Below are 20,160 nucleotides of genomic sequence, written 5' to 3'. Positions count from 1 at the left end.
TGATCATGAACAAAACTGAGGTTCTGAGAATACAGAAGAGACTAGATATTAGGCAGATTACCAAGGAGAGCCTCCTAAAATGGACTTTTATGGGCTTAAGTACAGAAAGAAAATGACCACATTGTTTCCTTCTTAAGGGGGAAGGAGTGTTTTGGCAGAAGCCCCTCAGCTTGGTCTTTTCCCATGTTGGTCCATTCCTGAATGAAGGGGCAGAGAAACCTAACCCACTCCTCACCTTGCTCCCCCACCTCCTGACACAGTCCTGCTCCTCCAAGACTCAACTCACATGTTCCTTCCTCTGTGAGGCCTTCCTCCCTTCCCTCTGCCAAACCCAGGCATCTTCCCTGATGCTCTCACCACCTTGTGCATAACTCCTCCACAGCGATGATCACAGCCTCTGCAGTGTGTCTGATCAGTGTCATGTTCTTCACTAAACTGTCAGGTTTCTTTATGAAGTTTTCATCTCTGTAGGCCCAGTGCCCAGGTCGATGCCCAAAAAGAAGAAAAGAAGAAGGGCTCCCTAAATAATTCTTGGACTGGATCAAGATCGACTGGACTGAGCTGACTTGCACTGCACTGCACTGAAGGCTCGGGGATCTGGCTGCATCTCCTTCCTCACCCTGTTGTGGTGGCTCACAGGGGCGCCTGCCCCAGAGCCATGAAGGATGATGACAAGCTTACAAGCTTATGGTTCATACAAATAGATCATGTCTCAATGAGATTATGTATTCACTTGGCTTTCTGGCCAAGAAGGAGAGTCAAAAAGCAGTTACATTAGCTGATTTCCTCTCAAGGGAACTGTGGAGAAAGGAGGAAAAGTCACTGCTGACCCAACAAAAGGCTGAGAAAACACTTTCTCATTTAAGAATATAACCAATTAGTGAAAGTGACAAAAATAAATAAAAACCTACCACATACGCCAAAAGCTGCACAATTGCCGAAACGCCAAACTGTAGTTGTGACTGTGTTGGCATTTGGTACAGAGATCAGGATTTCAAGGAAGGGAGCCACTCTTTTATGAGCACTAAACAGAAAAGTCACAAGCAGCTCTTGATTAAACTATGATTGTCACAGTATATAAGAATGAACTAACATACGGTGTTTTTAAAGTAAACTACTAACCACATCCAGTGGTTTCAATTAAAGAATGGTTCATTGCTTACAAAAGTTCCTCTAGATCCAGCTGTCTTCCAAAAAAGTCCCATTGCCTCACTCTGAATTTCCACTGTCATCAGACAGATTACTAAGGGACCAGTCTTGGATTTGGTGTGGACACCCAGGGTTAGCCTCTGTAGAAAGAAGATACCTTCCTCCAGCTTCGTCTGGAGGCTGAACAAATCCTGGGGGTATTCTCCTATAAGGAGTATAAATTGTAATGCCATGATATTAAGTGACCTGCTAGAAGACTAGAGAATATTTTAAAGAATTTTTTTAGAATGCTAAATAAGGTTTTTTATACCAGAGTGTTCTGGAATTTAAAAAAAAAAAATAACAAGCAAGCATCAAGAAAAGGACTAGTGTAGTTCTAAGACAAGACCCATGTTCCTTAGAGAAGGAACATCGCTGAGAGACGACTCTAAAACCAACAGAAAGAGGTAATGTAAACTAAGAATGAAAGGCAGCTAGTTAGAGAATCACTGTAATCATTTCATAATCATGGTGGGAAAACTATCCCTGGGGAATTAAAGATAAGACAGGGAGAGGCCACTCGAAACTGGCTTGAGGAGAGCTTGTCCAGACCTGGTCCTGCTACGTACTGGGGCTCCATCTGGAGAGGTGAGATGCTAGCCTCGGCCACTCACTCGGTAATTTTTCTGTTCTTTGGTCTCACTGTCTTTCTCGATAGTCGGGGTCCCTCCGTGTCCTCTCTTTTTCAGAACTTGTCATCTCCTCTCTCTCCTGACCTGCAATCCCATTCATGTGCTTTCTTTCTCTATCCCCAGGACTGGCCAAAATAGAGAGCTCAATGACATTTTAAAAAATCAATTGTTATTTAAAATAAATACATGTTTCAGGTTGACTTTCCTTCTTGTACATTGCCCCTGATTGGTTTCTTTTTCACCAAACTAGTATGAGCCTTCTATTGAAATAAGGGCTCCCCACTCCCACTCTTAAACACATTCTCCCCACCGGCCAGAAAAGGAAAGCATCTCCATCACTTCTACTATAAAAACATGCCAAGCAGATCCTCAAATTTATCCCATTATATTCACCACTTAAATGTTTCTACAAATGTCAGAGAGAATCACAAAATAGTAAACAATTTTTTATTTTATTTACTTATTATTTATTATTATTTATTTAGGAATAAAAGGAGCTTAAAGAGAACATGACAAAAACATGTTTCCAGTCCATTTCATAGGGGAAAAAAATCTATAAACCTTCCAAGATCGGCTTCAGCATGCAAATCATAGCTCAGAAAGTTTCCTCAAGCCACACACCTCACACACACTTCCAAAAACCTGATCAGCATTTGATCTAAATGAGTGGCCAGTGGAGTATCAGTTATCTGCGTTCAGTCCTAACCCACAGTACCTTTTGCTCAAAATCTATATTTAAGAATTGGAGGAACGAGAGAAAGAATTAGCTGTTTCTGGGTGTGGACATCAATAAAAAAAATAATCTGAAAATCTTTTTGAAAGTTTTTGCTTGTTTGTTTCCTTGGCTTTTGTTTGTTTGCAAAATTTAGCAGTTACACAAAAAGTAACAGAACGGAGTCAGACAAAGAACTGACTTAGGATTTTCTAGTTGCTCATGCAAGTGTTCTGGATGTTGGATGACTCTGCCATGAATTTCTTGTTATAGAAATTGCTATTCCCATGACTTGGTAAGAGAAATCACCCAATTTCCGGCTGAAAACAACTGCAGTTTTGAATGAACACAGCTAGCCACGGGGTCCACATGTTTATTGTGAATTTGCATTCAGAAGCCACACTTTCCATCACACCTAAGTTATTCCTTCCCAACACCTTATAAATGAAGCAGAATCAGTTAAATGTAATTGCTTCTCTTGTGGCCTTTGTGGTAAAATTTTGGTGACTGATAAAGGATAATTTTAATGCAAATTGCTGGGTCACAAGTGTACATCATTACCAGAAGTGGCTTCTACGGGTACTGAGGACAACCTGCTTTTTTAGAAAATGGAATTCTGCTTAATTGGCAAACAGCAAAAGAACAACAACAACAACAAATTCAGATATGTTCTTGTGTCACAATCATTACATAGTTCTGAGAAGGATGTACAAAGGTCACCTAAGTTCATCTCTGCAGCAACGTGCGTTAATCTGTTTATCCATGATAAACATACATAAACAATTCCTAAAATTCTCTAGGTAAGACACTCCACAAACAGCCTTGGTGACATTCGGTGATTAACAAATGCCACTATCACAGTAGCCTCTTTTACATGCCATCCTCACTCAGCACAGTGGAATATGAACCCCAAATAAACAGTCTCATGCAGAGACGGGCTTATTCCAACTCACCATGCTAATGTGGTTCTTCAGTGAAATGCCACCTTAATGATATTTTGCATTCTTGCATTGACCTACATATTTTCATGCATTTCAGTATCTTCTCATAAGAAGCACATACAGGGTAGCACTTTTATTTCTGTTTTGAAAACATGAACAATTTCTATTTTTATTACATGCTAGCTAGTCACTGCAAAACAAAGTTACGACAGAACTACAGAGCAGGAGAAAAATCATTTTCCTGGCCTTCTCTCTTTCCGTTTCACCATTATTCAACCCACCCTGTTGTATAACTCTGGTGATTTCTATTTTAATTACATTTCAATAAGATTTAAAAGGTTGGGGGATAGCATTTTTTTAAACCAAGGTAATTGTTAATACTAAATAATTACATAAACTTTTCCTCTTCTGGTTTTATTTTCTCAGACAGAACAGCATATTTTAACCTAATGGGTAATTTCTGGACATTTTATTTGTGTATCCACTCAAAGAACACGACTCAAAATCAGGATGAGATATTGGTCCTGCTCATGGCTCTAACCATGCAGCTGGAGAGATCACACACAACTGAGTGAAAGAGGTTAGTGGGTGCTCACAGGTCTAAGCACTGGAATATGTAATGCACTTGTAAAATAATGTATAACAGTTGCCACCGGAGTTCAGAAACCAGGAAAGTCCTTATGATCTGGTATAAAAGACCTTGCTAAAACAGAACAGACCTATAATTTTCATTAAACTACTTAAAATATTGAAAACAGTAGAGGGACCTCCATTACATTTCCAGTTTCCTTTTAAATGTCTGAGGACCCCAAGTTGAGAACCTGCTTTCACTAATCAGGGGCATTTGAAGGTTTTTCGTTCCCTTGTCTGTTTAATTGAGAGAGGCTAGATGGAAGTGACATTTTAGATGTATGACAGCCCTGTCTGAAATAACTCCCTTCTATTTCAAGTTAGAACCTAAAGGCAGAAAATCCAAGAAGCTATGGCCTAAGGAGTTCAAAGGAAAGGGCAGACACACCACAAGAGACACTTTGAAGGAAAACCAACAGGACTCAGTGAGTGGCTGACGATGGAAGGAAAAAAATAGGGAAGATTTAAGGATAACTGAGATTTTGCTTTGACAGGTAACCGGGCTAACGGGGACTCCACGCTTAAAACACCTCTACAAAAACGTGATGAAGAGTCAACGAACACTCCACATCCATGGGAAAGTTATTAAAAGAACCCAATTCCTGCTTCCAGATTGTAGTCATAAAAGAATTCCAGAGAATTGATTTACAGAGAACATTCATGGTCCCCGACAGTCTCTCACCCCAACTTCTGCATCAACCGTTCAAACTCGTAAAGTCCTGAATCTAAATACCTGGTATTAAGAGCCCATATGGTCCTTGAATAATTAGTTTTTTCAATATAAGAAACTTTCAAAAGAGAATACCATTTCAAGAAGACCGTCCCCCCCCAAAATATCCTTCATTCTTTCAGCGCACTCCAACCCCACACCTTCTCACACACTAACTCACAAACACACTCAGGCCCCCAAGCTTCTTATCTTGTAACCTTGAACCCAAACCACAGGATGTGTCTTGCCTTCTGCTTGGGTGGCAGTGCCTGTGGCAATCATTTACACTCCATTCAACTCATTAGAGCCTATTTCACATCTTAAATTCCACACACTGCTCTGGTTTTCCCCCCTTTTCCACCCCGGCACCTGGAGCCCTGTGGAACCCTCTGAGGCCTCCTGAACTCATGAGTCCCTATAAATAGAAGCAGCATCAACTCTCCCATGACACACATACACGCACTATTCATGACACCTCGGGGCATGAGAAAACGGAATACCTATTGTAACAGAATCGCCGGAGGCAGCCAGAAGTGACGCCCTCCCATAGTGTAAAGGACTGCTGCTTGGAGGCCACTTCGAGGTGACTTCAAGAGAACTGCATTTCAAAAATGCACAGCTTCCCTGAGAGGTTTATACAGTTAAGCAGCTAAAGAAGACAGAAGCACCATGACACAGTCCTCCTGTGTGCCTCAGCATCACAGAGGAATAACAGCAATTATTTGTACCACACAGAACACAACATTGTTGGGTCACCCTCGGGCCACCAAAAACACTCAGATGCCAGACATTTCTCCTTTCTGCACAGCACTGCCTTCAAGTTGCTGACTCGCCCCACCCAACTGCTCCTCTTAACCAGATTCATTTCCCTGAGAAACGCAAAGAAAGAGATCCTTCTCGTGAGAGGAGGAGCAGCCCACTTGCTTGCAGGGGCCCAGAACTGGGAATTCCAGCGTTGACTGAGCTCAGGGGCACACTTGGTAAGCAGAGCCACCCACTAGTGGCAGTATTCCACACCAAGCAGCAGCCCAGTAGCTACCACCTCTGCCCCCGGAAGCCTGGTCCCCGCGGTCCTTTCCCCTGCCAGCCAGCATCCAAGCTGGAGCACCGGCAAGTTAAGAGACTGAATTTGGGTTCATTCTCCCAAAGAGGCCCCTGGGAGCCGGAAGCCAAGCTTATAGTTAAAGTAAAGGCAGAGCTGGTGGGAATCTGGAACAGAAATGGCCAGAAGACCTTAAACAATAGTGATTAGTGTTCACAGGGAATTAATCTCTACAATGTTTTAGTCTGAAGCTTTGGCATTACCTGTGTACAATGGACGGGAAACATGAGCTAGAAACAAGGGTCCAGAGGAACTCGAAATAGTCACTGCTAACCAGATGCACTGCTCATTTGATACTTAAGAGTTCTACGAATTGAGTTCTATCATTATTCCCTGTTTACAGGTGAGGAAATGAGCACAGAGAGGTTGAGTATCTTGCAAGGCCACGCTGCTGGCCTGAGCTGGGATTCGAGCCAGACGAATGTGTGCTCCTCACCGCTATGATACGCTTCCTTTCCAGGAAAATTACATTACGAGTGCCCCTTCTGAAAAGGAAAACTTGAAGTTTTCAATTATTTTTTTAATACCAAAAGCCTTGGTTTCAGACCTTAAGATAAAGTACTTCCTCCTACTTATATAAGATGAAAAATAGAGAAGATGAAAGGGACAGTATATTTCTTAAGTGTTTTGTTTCTTAACAGGGACAGAATCTACCTCATTTCACACACACTTCAAAGACTCCCTTCTCTCCTGCATAAGGGTTCATCTGGGGGATACCGAAACAGCATAAAGAAAATTAGAGAAATCTTACTGTATGATATCAGAATTAAGGGTCTTGCCCCAAAACATTTAAGAATCAAAAAAAAGTAGAAATGCACCCAGAAGAATGGGGTCACGTGGGGGTAGGGCACGGGGGTGTGAGCACTGGGAAAAGGGGAAGTCAAACGACAAAACCCCAGATAATCTTGGCTCTTAAGAAAAGGTACTCTGTTCATTTCCCCGGAAGCACCAAACAAAAGCAGCTGCCCATTTCTCTGCTTCAGTTTCCTGAGTGCAACTGGATCACCAAGGGGCATGCATTGTTCCAGGCTCGCAGAACAATGTTCACTAGCACAAATCCATCAGTTCTGGTCCACATCCAGGACTAAAAAAGAACCCCACAGGACTGAATGAGTGTCTGCACACGCAGACCAGTGACATGATTCCACAACGGGCAAGACACGCGTGTGAGAGGCAGTTAGCACCTCCACATGCCAATGCACGTTCAAGCTTGTCAAGAGATACATTACACAGCAGACCGATATGCTGATGAACAGGATGTTCTGTGTGTAGCTCTGTTTCCTAACATTTTACACATCTTCAGAGTCTCTGCAGTCTCAGGGTGGCTTGTGACTCCCCCAGAAGCATCCCAGGACACTAACAAAATGCAAAGCACAGTGGTCAAAACCACTGATGTTGCTGTTTGCAGAGCCTAACTCATCCAGAACCACCTTCCCACCCAGAATGGGCCACCCTCAGAGGATGGCAGCTGCTAACTTAGGGGGGGAGAAAAGTGCACGCTGGGGGAGGCAGAAGGATTATTTTTAAGAAAGAGCACAATCTAGCTTTCTCTCCACCACCCACTCCACGCCACCTCCTCGCTCCCTTGTCTCTCCTCCTGCTTGTGCTTCCATTTCCCTCTTCTTCCAGCCTCCCCCCCGGGGCTCCTGCACCACGCTTCTCACACGTGTTGTCCTCTCTGTGTCCCAGCTGGGACACCAGCTCGGACACCACACTGAGAAGATGGGTGAGGCTGGGCCTTGGAGCTGCGGCTGAGCTCGGAGAAGAAACGAGCTAGCTGGCTTCCTCCCCAAAACCCCAAATGTGTAAGATTCAAAACATGGACCCGCTTTTTAGAAGCCCTGTCTCGACACCAGAGCCGTGGAGAAAAGAAGACAGCACCTGCGTTATGAGTTAAATGCGCCCATGAATTATATCATCTTCCTGGCGTCCCTAAACCTGGAAGATGCCTGGCTTTTGTCTTGTTACAGCTGTCCTTACTGTTCCATTCTGTGCCTCCTGAATATGGATTCTGAAGCTCAGCTGCCCGACTTCCCGGAAGAGTGAGCGTTTTTAAACATATGTGATGAATCCCTGTGTCCTGCAAATCACCTGCAGGTGACGAGCAACTCAACACACTCAGGGGTCCTGCACCCAGACCGAAATACCACTTTAGCAATAGTTAAAATAACGAGGCACTTTCCAAAGTGGGATCATTAAAAATGTTAGGGCCAGGTTTCACACGGCAAGGGAAAAAAGGCAGAGCAGGGAAATATAAAGGTGATGTGTGAGGATTAAAAACAAGGAAGTCAGCTGGATCTTCCTCTATACTGTGGGAAATAGTGAGGCCAAGAGAAGCAACACCTACGTCTTCCTCTGTAGTGATCCATCAACTCAATCGCTCTTCAATAAGCAGTTATTAAGCACAGACTATGTACCATGCACTGTGCGAGGTGCCAGAGATAACACAGTAAACAAGACAGGCCTGATTCTGACTCTCAGGGAGCGTAGCATCAGTGCAAGACAGAGCTGTAGGCTAACAAAATCCCAAACAGGAACATGCATTAGGAAGGAAACAGGTAAGAACTGAGGAAGACTAACACCGGAGAACCTACGTTAGCTAGAGTAGTAGGGAGAGGCCTCTCTGAAGAGATGAAACTTTAAAGCTGGAGTACAAAGGGAGAGAGCAGCTAACCAGGACAAGAATGAGCAACGGTTCCAAAAGGACAGGACTGCATGAGCAAAGGTCCTGAGGCAGAAAAGGGTTGGGCGCCACTGAAAAATCAGTGTGGCTGAATTAAAGTGAGCAAGGAGCAAGTAACACAAAGCAGGGTGGGTGAGACACAGTGGGCCTGATGTCCGACGGAGATTTTATTCTAAGGACAACAGAAAGATCAGGAACGTTCTGAACGAACGGCGTGACGCATCTCACTCTTCCTGATGACCACTGTGGCCTCTGTGCGGGAAAACACTTGAAAAATGGAAGCTGTTGCAGTTATGTTAAGCAAGAGATGAGGATTCCCTGGACCAGAATGTGGCAGCCAAACCAAAAAAGTAGACAAGAGTCAGACATATTTTAGAAGTAGGCCCAACAGAAGTCATTGATGGAGTGCAGATGGGAGGCAGGGGTGACATCAAGGAAGAAATCAGTGATGATTTTCATCAAGTTACTCTGTTTACCTGTGTGATTTTTTTCAGAAGTTCTAAGCATCACCTGATAGAATGCCAGGCCCATGCAAGAATCTGGTCAATGGGACGTGGTAGATATGTAGACCTAAGTCACTCAAAAACCCTAGATCCCGGAACAACAGAAACTGTGTGGGGTTGCTCCCGAGAGACAGCAATGGCATATGAGGCAGACATCTCAGTGAATTTTCCCATAAGGATTTCATCTTCATATTGGTGCCAGAGCCTGATCGCTTCCCCAAAATCACAGGGTTAAATGCCCTTCTATATAACTGAGGGCAACAGTTTTAAGTAGCACCGCACCAGATAGACAGGTACCAATCTGTCTAGTCTCCCTGATATGCAGGGGAAAAAATATGGTAATTTCTAAGAGGATCTTCATGTCAAATTGGATACCTCATGTCAAATATGTCAAAGGCATATGACAGCATAACTTACTGACTTGCCAGAAAATAACTAACCATAAAATACAGGTTTATAAGTAATTTCTTCATGATCATTGTCCTTAACAGTGGTGTCTCCATAGGATTAATTCAGAAACCAAGTTTAACGTGGGCATTCGAAATTTAATTTTCTTAGCATCTCACAATTGCAGGTGTCAAGTTGCAGGTCCAAGCTTCAATGCAATGAGTAACAATGTGTTTTAATTGGAATATGAGATGTTTACTGAATATCAAAGGTGATTATCTGGTGACCCAGGATCTTCAGCCAAACCCATCCTTAAATACAAAAGTATCAGACACTGGGAATATCTTAAAGCTTGAGCAAGTCAAGTTGGCAAAATAAACCATTTGGACTGGTAAAAGGAAAAAAAAAAATTAGAGGACTTCCCAAAGAGGAGCCCTCTGAGAATAAAAAAATGAACTACTTGGCTTATTCTACTTGCTGTCCTCAAACTGGTCCCCAAGTGCCACAAAAAGCAATGGCACTCCTGTACCAGACTCAGCGTTCAGTCTCCGTACCTTTCTGACCTGTCCATTCCCCATCACCTATCTGAGTCTCACTGGCGCTGTTTCCACTGCCCTTCCTAAAAAGCTGTTACATAATCACCATCTCAAAATCCCTTGGCCCATTTGTGTAGGTGAGTGTCTCTTTCCTTTTTAGTATTTATAGTGATGATGCACTCTTGTTCTTAAATTGCAGAATGAGAGATGATGAGAGAGAGAGAAAGAAAGAGAGAGAGGGAGACAGATCACACACACAACACTGGGGACAGCGCCTCTGATGCTGGTTCAGGCCTTGCCAAAACAGATAGCAAAGCGAGATAAACAGTAGTAATTTATTTGGAAAGGGATGTTATCTTTTGTTCCTCCAGACCATTAACTGTGACCTTTTTTGTCTGCATTTCAAGGACTTTGCTTAAAACTCAGACCTCATTTTTTTTTTTAGTCAATATACGAACAATTACTTTCAGAAGGCTTTCCCCTCCAGTATTGCAGTGAAAAGCACATAACTCTTGCCCCCTGCCCTCTGGTCCTATCTACATCTTACATTTATTCCAAAACACTTGTATGTTTTAATTTAGTGGTCCAGTTCCAAACTCTCCTCGAAACTTTCATCTTTAATTTGGTGGTCATTGATTGCTCCTCTCAGCATAAGTACCTCTCCAGCTTCTAAGCCACCTGCTCAGTTCCAGTCGTGAGACTACAAAAACATTCACAGATTCACATCAGTATCCTTCACACCCTTTTTAATTTAACGCTGTACATTAGCCCTTCCACACTCCTGAGCTGTTAATTCTAACTTGGCCTCTCACCACCTGCAAGGACTGAGCTGGACCTTTATCTCCAGGGCCCATAATGTATCTTATTGCAGGTTCCATATTTCTGCAACTGTAGCAAAGAGAGGAGGAGAGTGCAGAGCCCTGGCAGCGGGAAAAGCTGTCACTATGTAACTCCTGTTGGAGAATCTTCCCAAATTGGTATGTTTCTGCGGCTTCTCTCTTCTCCCGCATACATTGATTCTCACTCCAGCCACAGAGCTACCCAGACAGCCAAAGATTCTCCACATCAAAAGAAGCCAAAGCAACAGACACATACACCTAAACACACAGTTCACCCTGTCGCTTGAAGCCAAAGATGTGCTCTGACCTCCTGCTATCCTGTTCCTAATAACGCCTCTACCCGAAGCACGACCGCTAACAGGTTCGACATCTCACAAGCTGGGTCACTCTATGCCCTTCTCTGACTTTCAGGATGCTTTCCCACTATTCCTTTTTAAATCAACTCGATTAAATGTCACCTGTAATCCTCTAAATGTCGTATATATGCATATATACACATATATGTATATAAAACATTCTTATCTTGGCTGTCTTACTACTAGTGTCTTACTACTGTCTTAATAGAACCTATTTCCAAGCAGAAATAATCGAAAAATTTCTTGCAGCCTTCCAGTTACTGTTGATAACTGTAGCTAAATACCACTTTACTGGTCAAAATGGACAACACAGGACCATGCCTAAACTCAGAATTTTACTAGATCTCTTCCTAGACCAATCTGCTGGGGCAAGAGAAGCATCTCCAGAGATAAAGTTTAAAGGCAACAATCCCAGTATTGCTGCATCCTTTTCCTTTAACCACGAGATCTTTAGAAGATCTCAGCTGTGGTGGGGGGAGGCTGAGAGAGGCGCTGACACCCAGGGAGTACTCACTGAGAGGCTTCAGGATGCTGCTGCTGGACTCATCTGCGTTCTCCACATCCGACTTGTCAGAGTAGTTCTCTGAGATTCTCTCCTTCTCCTTCTTTTCTCTGTGCCCCGTCTTCCTCTTGTGACGTCTCCTTCTCCTGTAGCTCTTTGGCACATGGACCCCGATGTAGATGGTGTGGTGGCCTAAGGAAGGTACACAAACCACTCATCATTTCAAATCACAATCTTTGCTACATATAAGTCACACCAGATCCACGGTCAGAAGAAAAGGTCTATGAATTCAACATGACCATTCCATATTCGACAAATGAACTCAAACTGGAAAAATAAAACCTCTTCCCAATTTTTGGTTAGCTGGTGTGTAACTCAACCTGTTGGCTGGCTCTAGGATTCTGGGAGGGTGGGCTCGAGGTCTATCCAGATAGACTATTTTGGTTTAGGAAAGCCAAAGAATATCAAACTGGAAATCAGGAATCCTTTCTGGTCATACCACTGCCATCAATGAGCTATTGGACCTTGAGCATGCTCCTTAACTATTCGGGACCTCAGTCTCACCATGTATGTAATGAGAGGCTTAAATTGGGTAATCCCTAGAGGCTGTTCCACTGCTAACCTTCCTTGAGTCTGTGATTATACTGAATAGAGTATTGAAAAAGAAACTCTTGGAGCTGGGGGAGAAAAAAGATCTAACTGAAGTTCAAGAAGTCATTTGGCTGGGGATAAGGTTTTTCACGAAAACTTTTTCTACCCAATCAGCAGAATAGAGACTTAGAACTGGGACAAACTAAGAAAAAATAAGACATACTTGGAGAGAACATTTTAGAAATACTCAAATGTTCACACTAGGAAAGAGCTAAAATGAATGTCAGCTACAGTGCCATTCTCATTTTTCTTTTTTCGTTTGCAAAAGTTTCTAAAAACTGGTTGTTGAAATGATAAAAATAAACCCAGCCCAGTAAAGATTGCCTTGAAGAGAAGGGCATGAGGAAAAAAGATTGTGAAATGCTTTCAGTTCTCTAGATGGAAGGAGCTGCAAAACTGACAAGTGGTATTATTTTTACAAAATCTGATAAGACAGGGAAAAAAAGGAACTCAAAGTTCTACATCTTTTTTATTTGTTTTAATTGGGAAACTTTTACTTTCACTTTATATCCAGCCTAACTTCTGAATGTGGGAACCACCATTTCTGAAGTAATGTAAAAGCATCTTTTTTGTTTTTTTGGTTTTGAATTGCAAATGGGAAATTGCCAATGGAAATTGCAAGAAAGATGAGATAATCTATGGATTTCCTTTTACATTCTGGAATTATTATTCCTTGATGACCACGTTAAGTGCCACAGACAATACCACACACCCACATGCAACACACATCCCTGCAGTGTGTCTGATATAAATGCTGTGGCTTCCTTTCCACAGTAACTCCTCGGGTATATCTAAAAACACCATAATTCACAGGGGTGTTCCCTTAAACTGGAAGGATTAAAACAGTACTATTAAGAAAGAGGTTCCAAAATATTAAAGGACCTTCTCTAGTCAAGAAAGAGGTTCCAACCAAGGAATGCAGAATGGTACATGAATGGGTGAGCATTTAAAAGAAAATATCTGATCCTTGGAATGAAGTTGGAGGCATCCAAGTGAAAAAAGAAGCCCCCCCACTGCCACCCTCCAACACAGACACACATACAAACACACACATACACACACACACACGCCAACTCGACTACTACAAAGCACAGTGACATTCTCCTCACAGGATGTGTGCCAATGAGAAATTTATCATGTCTAACCATTTGCAAGCAAACTGTTCTCATGGGAAAGCGATATTATACTGGGAAGTAGGAAACGTCTCAGAAACAATGTGAATTAAGAAACAGTGTCAATTGTTTCCTGCGCTCCAGTTACTGAGGGAGTCCTGCAGCTTTATCTCAAGTCACACAACATACGTAAGCAAAGCCCAACCAATTTCTTTACTAAATCAAACACTGAAAGCTTGGTTGCCTTCGTTCAGGAAATGGGAAAACATCATGAAAAAAATTAAGAGGCTGAAAAAAAAATGTTTTAACCTGTCACGTTAAATACTTCCTTATGAAATAATGATGCCTAAGCCCCCAAAATGGCAGTTAAGCTACATGAGTCATATTGATGTCATACAGAAAATTTTTTTTAATGTATTTACCCAAATCTGCACTGCATATTTGATAATTCCTTTAGAAGACAGTTTATAGGGGCTGGTAAGATTTTAAGGTAAGATTGCTGGCTATGAAGTGCTGTTGTGGTCAACCTGACAAAAGAGTTAGGCCGATTTGGGGAGTGACATTCCCGAGCCCATGGAGAGGAATGTCCTTTACCTTCTGGAACCTAACTGGAGTTGTCATCACCACAGAAACGGGGCCACTTTACTCCCATCGTGATCACAGGCTTCCTCTCTGCCTTAGGAATAAGATTCAGCTCATGCCCATCTCTGCCAGCTCCTCCCTCAGGCGCCCCACCCCACCCCAGGCCCGCTCACTTTCCCACAGGTGGGGAAGCTTCCAGACACGATGCTGCACTACAGGGCCCAGGTACCAAGTGCAAATGTGGTTCCTTCTCAGACGTCCCCAGTTTCAGACATTTTTTATCAGCTTTATCAATGTATAATTCATCACATGCCATAAAATTCACTCATTTTAAGGGTACATATTCAGTAATTTCTACTATAGTTTCAGAGTTGTGCAACCATCAACATAATCCAACTTCAACTTCAAAACATGTCTACCAATCCAAAAAGATCCCTCATGCCCATCTGCAGTCCCTCTCTGTACCCCTGAAAACCACTCAGGCATTTTTTTATACTCTCAGTGATGGCCTCTGGGAAGTTACAATTCTCTGGTACCCACACAGCTGTGAACTTTTGGGAGGATCCTCACAGCGCACAGTCAAATAGAACATGCCTCGAATGAGGAAGATCTACCCTTCCAAGAGCTGCCAGAGGAAACCAGGGCACTGAGCTGAGCCATTCAAAATGCAAAGCATCCTCCTCTTCCTCTCGTACACTACTGCTAACTACATTTTCCTTTTCTGCCCATGTCCAGATAAAGGAAGAGGAACATGGTCCCAAAGGTAAACAAACCTTTTGGACCTTAAGGACCTCAGGGATAGTGCTTGTGTTTCATCGATGATTTCTCAACCTCTTTTCATTTCAGTAGCTTTGCCCACAGAGGAGAGGAAGACAGCCTCACTTTGGTAAGTGGTGGAAAGGTCTGCTTTCTCAAAATGATGACCAAGGAGTTCATAAGCTGTATATGCTACTCACCAAAAATACCAAAAGTAAATGAGCTGGAATGGAAGCACTCTTACAGCCCACAGAATACCTGTCTTTAGAATCAACAGAAGTCACATTACTGATAAGAAATATATATATATATATATATATGCCATTGTTGATAAGAATATCATGGGTGGAGTGCAGTATTTATATTCATTAAAATATCTTTACCTGTCTCAGAGATAAGTCATGAAGATTGATGGCTATTTTAAAAACTACAACTCCCACAATGACAGCCAGCTCTTGGGAAAGCCATAGAGGTTGAGAGCACAGTATTATTTTACATGTAAAATGAAAAGGAGAAACTTGATAGACAAGCTTTCCAATTCAGCAAGAGTCTACAAAACAGTAAGACACTCAGAGAATCAGGGACAGTTGCCGGCTTAACTTATAAGGGAATTTTAGGATTAAAAAAAAAAAAAAAACTCTGTTAGAAATGTCAGTAAAAACTGCTTCCAAAGATAATATTAAAGAAGAAAAAGCAAAACAAATTTAATAGCTATAATTCATAAGGAAATGGCAACTGTTTTCAAAATGTTACTAAAATAAAGGCTGCATTCTTGCTACTCAAAATTTTGTAAAATAAAACTACTGGAATCTACATTTGACAGTGTTCATTTATGTATAAGTCAAAGGGCATTCAGTCCTTGATTTGGCAGTGGCCTCCGTATCATGTGTTCAAATAAATACCCCGCATGCCTTTCTCTGACAGACGGTGCAAGTTCCCAACAAACTCTAAATGTTTTGGGAATCTCACAATCCACCCCACAGCCAATACTACTGGGAAGAAAACATGGCTTCCCTGGTTATCTCTGAATGTCAGAAATTATCACCAGGTGATCCCTGTTTCTTCCCATCCTCACGGGCTCCACTTCCGGTGAAAGCACAGGTCCTGCGATGCTATCATGTCCAGTTCTCCCAATTCCCAGGATATTTCCAAACTCAAGGCATGGATAGTTGCTAATCACAATTTCAGGCCAACAGAGAACTCTTACACTTAGTAAACGTAGCCATTCAAGTTAAAGAGGCCTCCCCAGATACCCACTTCGCTACCAAGGATGATTCAGGACCTTGTAGAATTAGACGCATCAAACCAGCCAAACTAAAATTTCTGCAGCAGACAGAGTGGTTAACAACATATGCCTCTTCATGCAAGATAGATCATGAGCTCCTTTAGGAAACAGGGCTCTGTGTTTATACACATACAGAAGAGAGCAGCCATTTATAGAATTCTTACAAACGTGCCAGGTTCCGGCTTGGTCTCCCATATCTATGATCTCAGGCAGCCCTCACAATGGCACAAATCAAATACTGCTATTATCCCCACCATACAGGCAAAGAAGCCAAGGGTCAGGGAAGTCAAGGATGTTGTCACCAGCTAACTCAAAATCTGCAAGAGGAGTATCTCTCAGGTCTCAACATCCAGAATACTGAGTGTTTCGGGGGGAGGGGTATAGCTCTGTGGTAGAGCACATGTTTAGCATGCACAAGGGCCGGGTTCAATCCCCAGTACCTCCATTAAAAGAATAAAATGAAATAATTTTTTTAAAAGAACAGTGAGTGTTTTATCATTACTTTGTTTTTAGGGGTTTTTTTTTTTCAGTAATATACACTATGTTTATACTACCTTACGATTAGGTTTCCTTCCTCATGTTGACTGCTAGAAACAGAAGAGACAAATCTTGGGCCAACCCGTAGTGGGTAGACAGAGTTTCGTGACGTGCATTTTAAACACTAACCTCACTCTTTCAACTTTTCAACCATTATTTTCCCTTCATGTTAAACATTTTTGGCATAAAGCAGCATATAAATATTATTCAAAAGCTGAGATGTCAGCACTGGGCGTAGAGGCCGGGGATGACTGGGGGTGGCTGTGGGCGAAGTAGATTTCTAGGCAAAGATTTTACCTGTCCTCCAGTGATCCTTTAGGTAGGTCTAAATCTTTGCCCAAAAATCTGCCTTCCCCCACAGCCATCCCCCAGCCATCCCCAGCCTCCTACATGCATCTCTAATTAAACACTAAGGGATGTTCCAAATTTGATTTTTATCCACAGTGTTGCTCTTTCTATAATCAACGGAATTTCTGTTCTCTCCAATTCAAAGCAAAGATTCCATAACACCTGGCACTTCATATCATTCTTTCAGAACTAACCAGCCACAGTCCCAAAACGTAAGTTCAATACTGCCTTCCTTGACTTGGCCTTAGGCCAAGAAGCCCAAAACATGTTCCAGCTATTGCCAGGAAGCACACAGGGGAGGGAGGCAAATTTAAGAGAGATTTACTATTTCCTTTTAATTATAAAAAGGAGAATGGGGAAGAGGAGGCAGAGCCCCTGGATGAGTGATAGATTATTTAAAAGATGCTGTGAAGACTTCACTTCTTGGACTAAAATAAATCTTAAAGGCTTTTTTTTTAGAAGTACATGCTTAAGAAACCTTAAACAGAATCATAGTATCAAATCCAGATGCCAAAGAGGTTGTGTGTTTGGCACTTTATGTAATAAGTAATAGATCAGTGTGTCTAATCCTAAATACTTAAATAAATGAGATACAAATAACTTGTTAGTATATTACTCACAAACTCGAGAGAGTGTCCATAACCAACTCTATTAAGATATAATCAAAGCAACACTGCTAATTTGCTTGGGCATAAATACCAGTTCTTGAGAAGAAAACCCACTTCCAAAGGCATGGTGTAATTCTGCAGGTATACAGCGGGTAAGTCAGCTCTTGGTTAGATGTTTGCATCAGGGTCCACCCTTCAGACATATACAGTGCTCAGGACAAGGAATGATTCTACTTCTGTATTTCGGGTAAGGGCAACTTTTCATATAGAAAAGAAAATAATGCATGTGTTTATTAATAGATCATTGCATGCTACACATGTAATTTATTTATAGACCATTTTGAATGCTGATTAGTAATCTATTTTAATATTAATACTACCAGTTACACTTAGGAGCAGGCATGCAAGTGAATAAATAATAAAAGTGATGAAAAACAGGGAAATACTTTTCTTCCCACTGAACTGCAGGGAATTTTGTTCACTAAAAGCCTCCCAGAAATCCTTAAGGCAACTTGAGGTTCCCCAAGCAAGACTGATAAGAAATCTCAGCTTGTTACCTGGTGTTTACTGAGCACAGTACTTTTAATATTTAATATTTGATGACGATGATAACAATCTCCAGGCAAGAACAAACAGCACAGGAAAAGGTCTCAAAGGGGAGTCGAGCTTAAGGTGACTGGGCTAAATGCTTGCCCTTTAGCTCAGGAAAATTGTGCACCTGCCTGTAAGTGCTCATTTTTAGCAAAACAGTTCTAATCACAGTCTTTAGGTAAAGGCGAGAACCCTAAGACCACTCACTGAAGTAACATTTCCACCACAGTTCCCATCACTAATAGCTGATAACAGAGGCTAAAACTGACCAGCTCTGTATCAAGTCTGAAGTCATGAATATTTTTTTAAGAAATACAACTTTATTATATGCAATGATCATCCATTATTTGAAAACATCTAAGCTAGAACAGTCACTTAAAGGCACTATGGGAACCTACCTTAATGAATCAACAGGACTAAAAATCACTTTATCTTTTATAAACTACAGCCCCTGAAATGCTTCACAATCTCTAAAAAGCTGCTTCTCCAAAGTAATTCTAACTTTGCTCTAGCAGAACCTCCTTTATATTCATATCTATAGATATAAAATATAATCTATATGCCTATAGCTATACACTTATATTGAGATTTATATATATTATATACAACCGTCTATATATATAGAGAGAGCTAGGTATCATTCTTATGGACAATCCGAATCCAATAATGTCAGCAAAGTGTCTTCCACTGTGACTGCTGCACAAAGGTGCCCCATAAGTGTTCTCATATCTCCCTCCTATTTCCAAAGAGGCAAAAAAGCAAAGCACTATTTCGCCCCCTCCCACCTACCTCAAGCCCTGATAATAACTGTGAACACCCTCTGATCTCCAGCAGAGGCACTCCAGAGCACTCACCCCGAGCAGGACAAAACAGCCAACTTTAGACCGAGTCTAACTGGTCCTTGGCTCAGCTGTTTTAGTCAGTATGTAGAGTCTAACTGTGCAGCAGAGGCAACACCTTCCATAAGCTCAGTAACTTGACTGCACCGGGCAGAGTGGAGCCAAAAGATCTGGGGAGGCTAGTGCCAGGCAGGGCAGTGCTAAGAGCAAAGAGGAGCCACCCAGCAGGAAGAGGTGACCCCTCCCTCCACTCATCCTGACACTCTAGAACCCCAAAAGAGCTGGAGAATTTTACCGTGCAGTACACATGCAGTCAGACAAAATCCACCTGTGAGCCACAGAGAACTGACAGTTCCCATTAACTCTCCTGTGGTCACCATTTGCACAACGGAATGGGAAGTAGGGTTGGAAGGGAGAAAACAATGGCTAATCCAATGGTCATTGACAACCGGATTTGCAGTTGCAGCCGGAGAGGCCGCTTAGAGAGGCACATAAATGCACACATTCACACTCTCATTCTAACCACATTGTTCGTCTCCGACTCTATTCTGCCTTCCCTTTCAGCACTGGCCTAAGTCCTGGCCGGCAATAGGAAGAGGAGTCTTTAGTCGCTATAGACAGATAATCCACCATATAGTTCGTGCACTCACGGCTGATCAGGTATCAAACGTCTGAACACTAGCTCGCATCATTCCCTCCTCTCACACACTTGTATAGAGGGAAATGAGACGTGGATAATGCTGTGGGGCCAAAACAATGACCAAGAACTAGAGAAAGTGCCACAGGAGATTTAAATTAGCCTAGTTAAACCCAATCCCAGAACCTCAGGACTCTAGTTTTCCACACGCATCCAGAAAAGAGAAGCATGACAGTCACTTCACAGCAGCACCTAATCGTACCTTCAGAGTTGGAATGACCCTTAACATCACCTGGCTCAACCTCTTCATTTATCAATGAGCCAACTAGAGCCAAATAGTTAACACTGTAGAGGCTGGGACTTTTGGTTCTCCTGGTTGGTTATAAAAGGTTTCCTTTCCCATTTTCCCATTACCTTGGTACCAGACTCCACCTCCCTGGCCCCCATTTTCCACTGTCTGCAAAACACAGACAAGGAAAAAAAAAAAAGGATTA

At 42.3% G+C, this 20,160-nt stretch overlaps 1 protein-coding gene across 5 annotated transcripts in view; it reads right to left on the bottom strand.

Moving 5' to 3' along the window:
- The window catches only part of SLC4A4 (solute carrier family 4 member 4), a 314,923-nt gene that overhangs the window by 241,104 nt on the left and 53,659 nt on the right, over nt 1–20,160 (bottom strand). For all 5 annotated transcript variants that reach the window (XM_074344725.1, XM_074344736.1, XM_045506140.2 and 2 more), the window contains exon 3: nt 11,733–11,912. In XM_074344725.1, coding sequence (XP_074200826.1) covers nt 11,733–11,912 — 180 coding nt within the window. The remainder of the gene's footprint in view (nt 1–11,732; nt 11,913–20,160) is intronic.

Source organism: Camelus bactrianus, chromosome 2, assembly GCF_048773025.1.
Source record: "Camelus bactrianus isolate YW-2024 breed Bactrian camel chromosome 2, ASM4877302v1, whole genome shotgun sequence".
In the NCBI taxonomy this organism is placed as follows: domain Eukaryota; kingdom Metazoa; phylum Chordata; class Mammalia; order Artiodactyla; family Camelidae; genus Camelus; species Camelus bactrianus.
The sequence above is the reverse complement of the archived record's forward strand: the minus strand, read 5'-3'. Positions and strand labels throughout refer to the sequence as shown.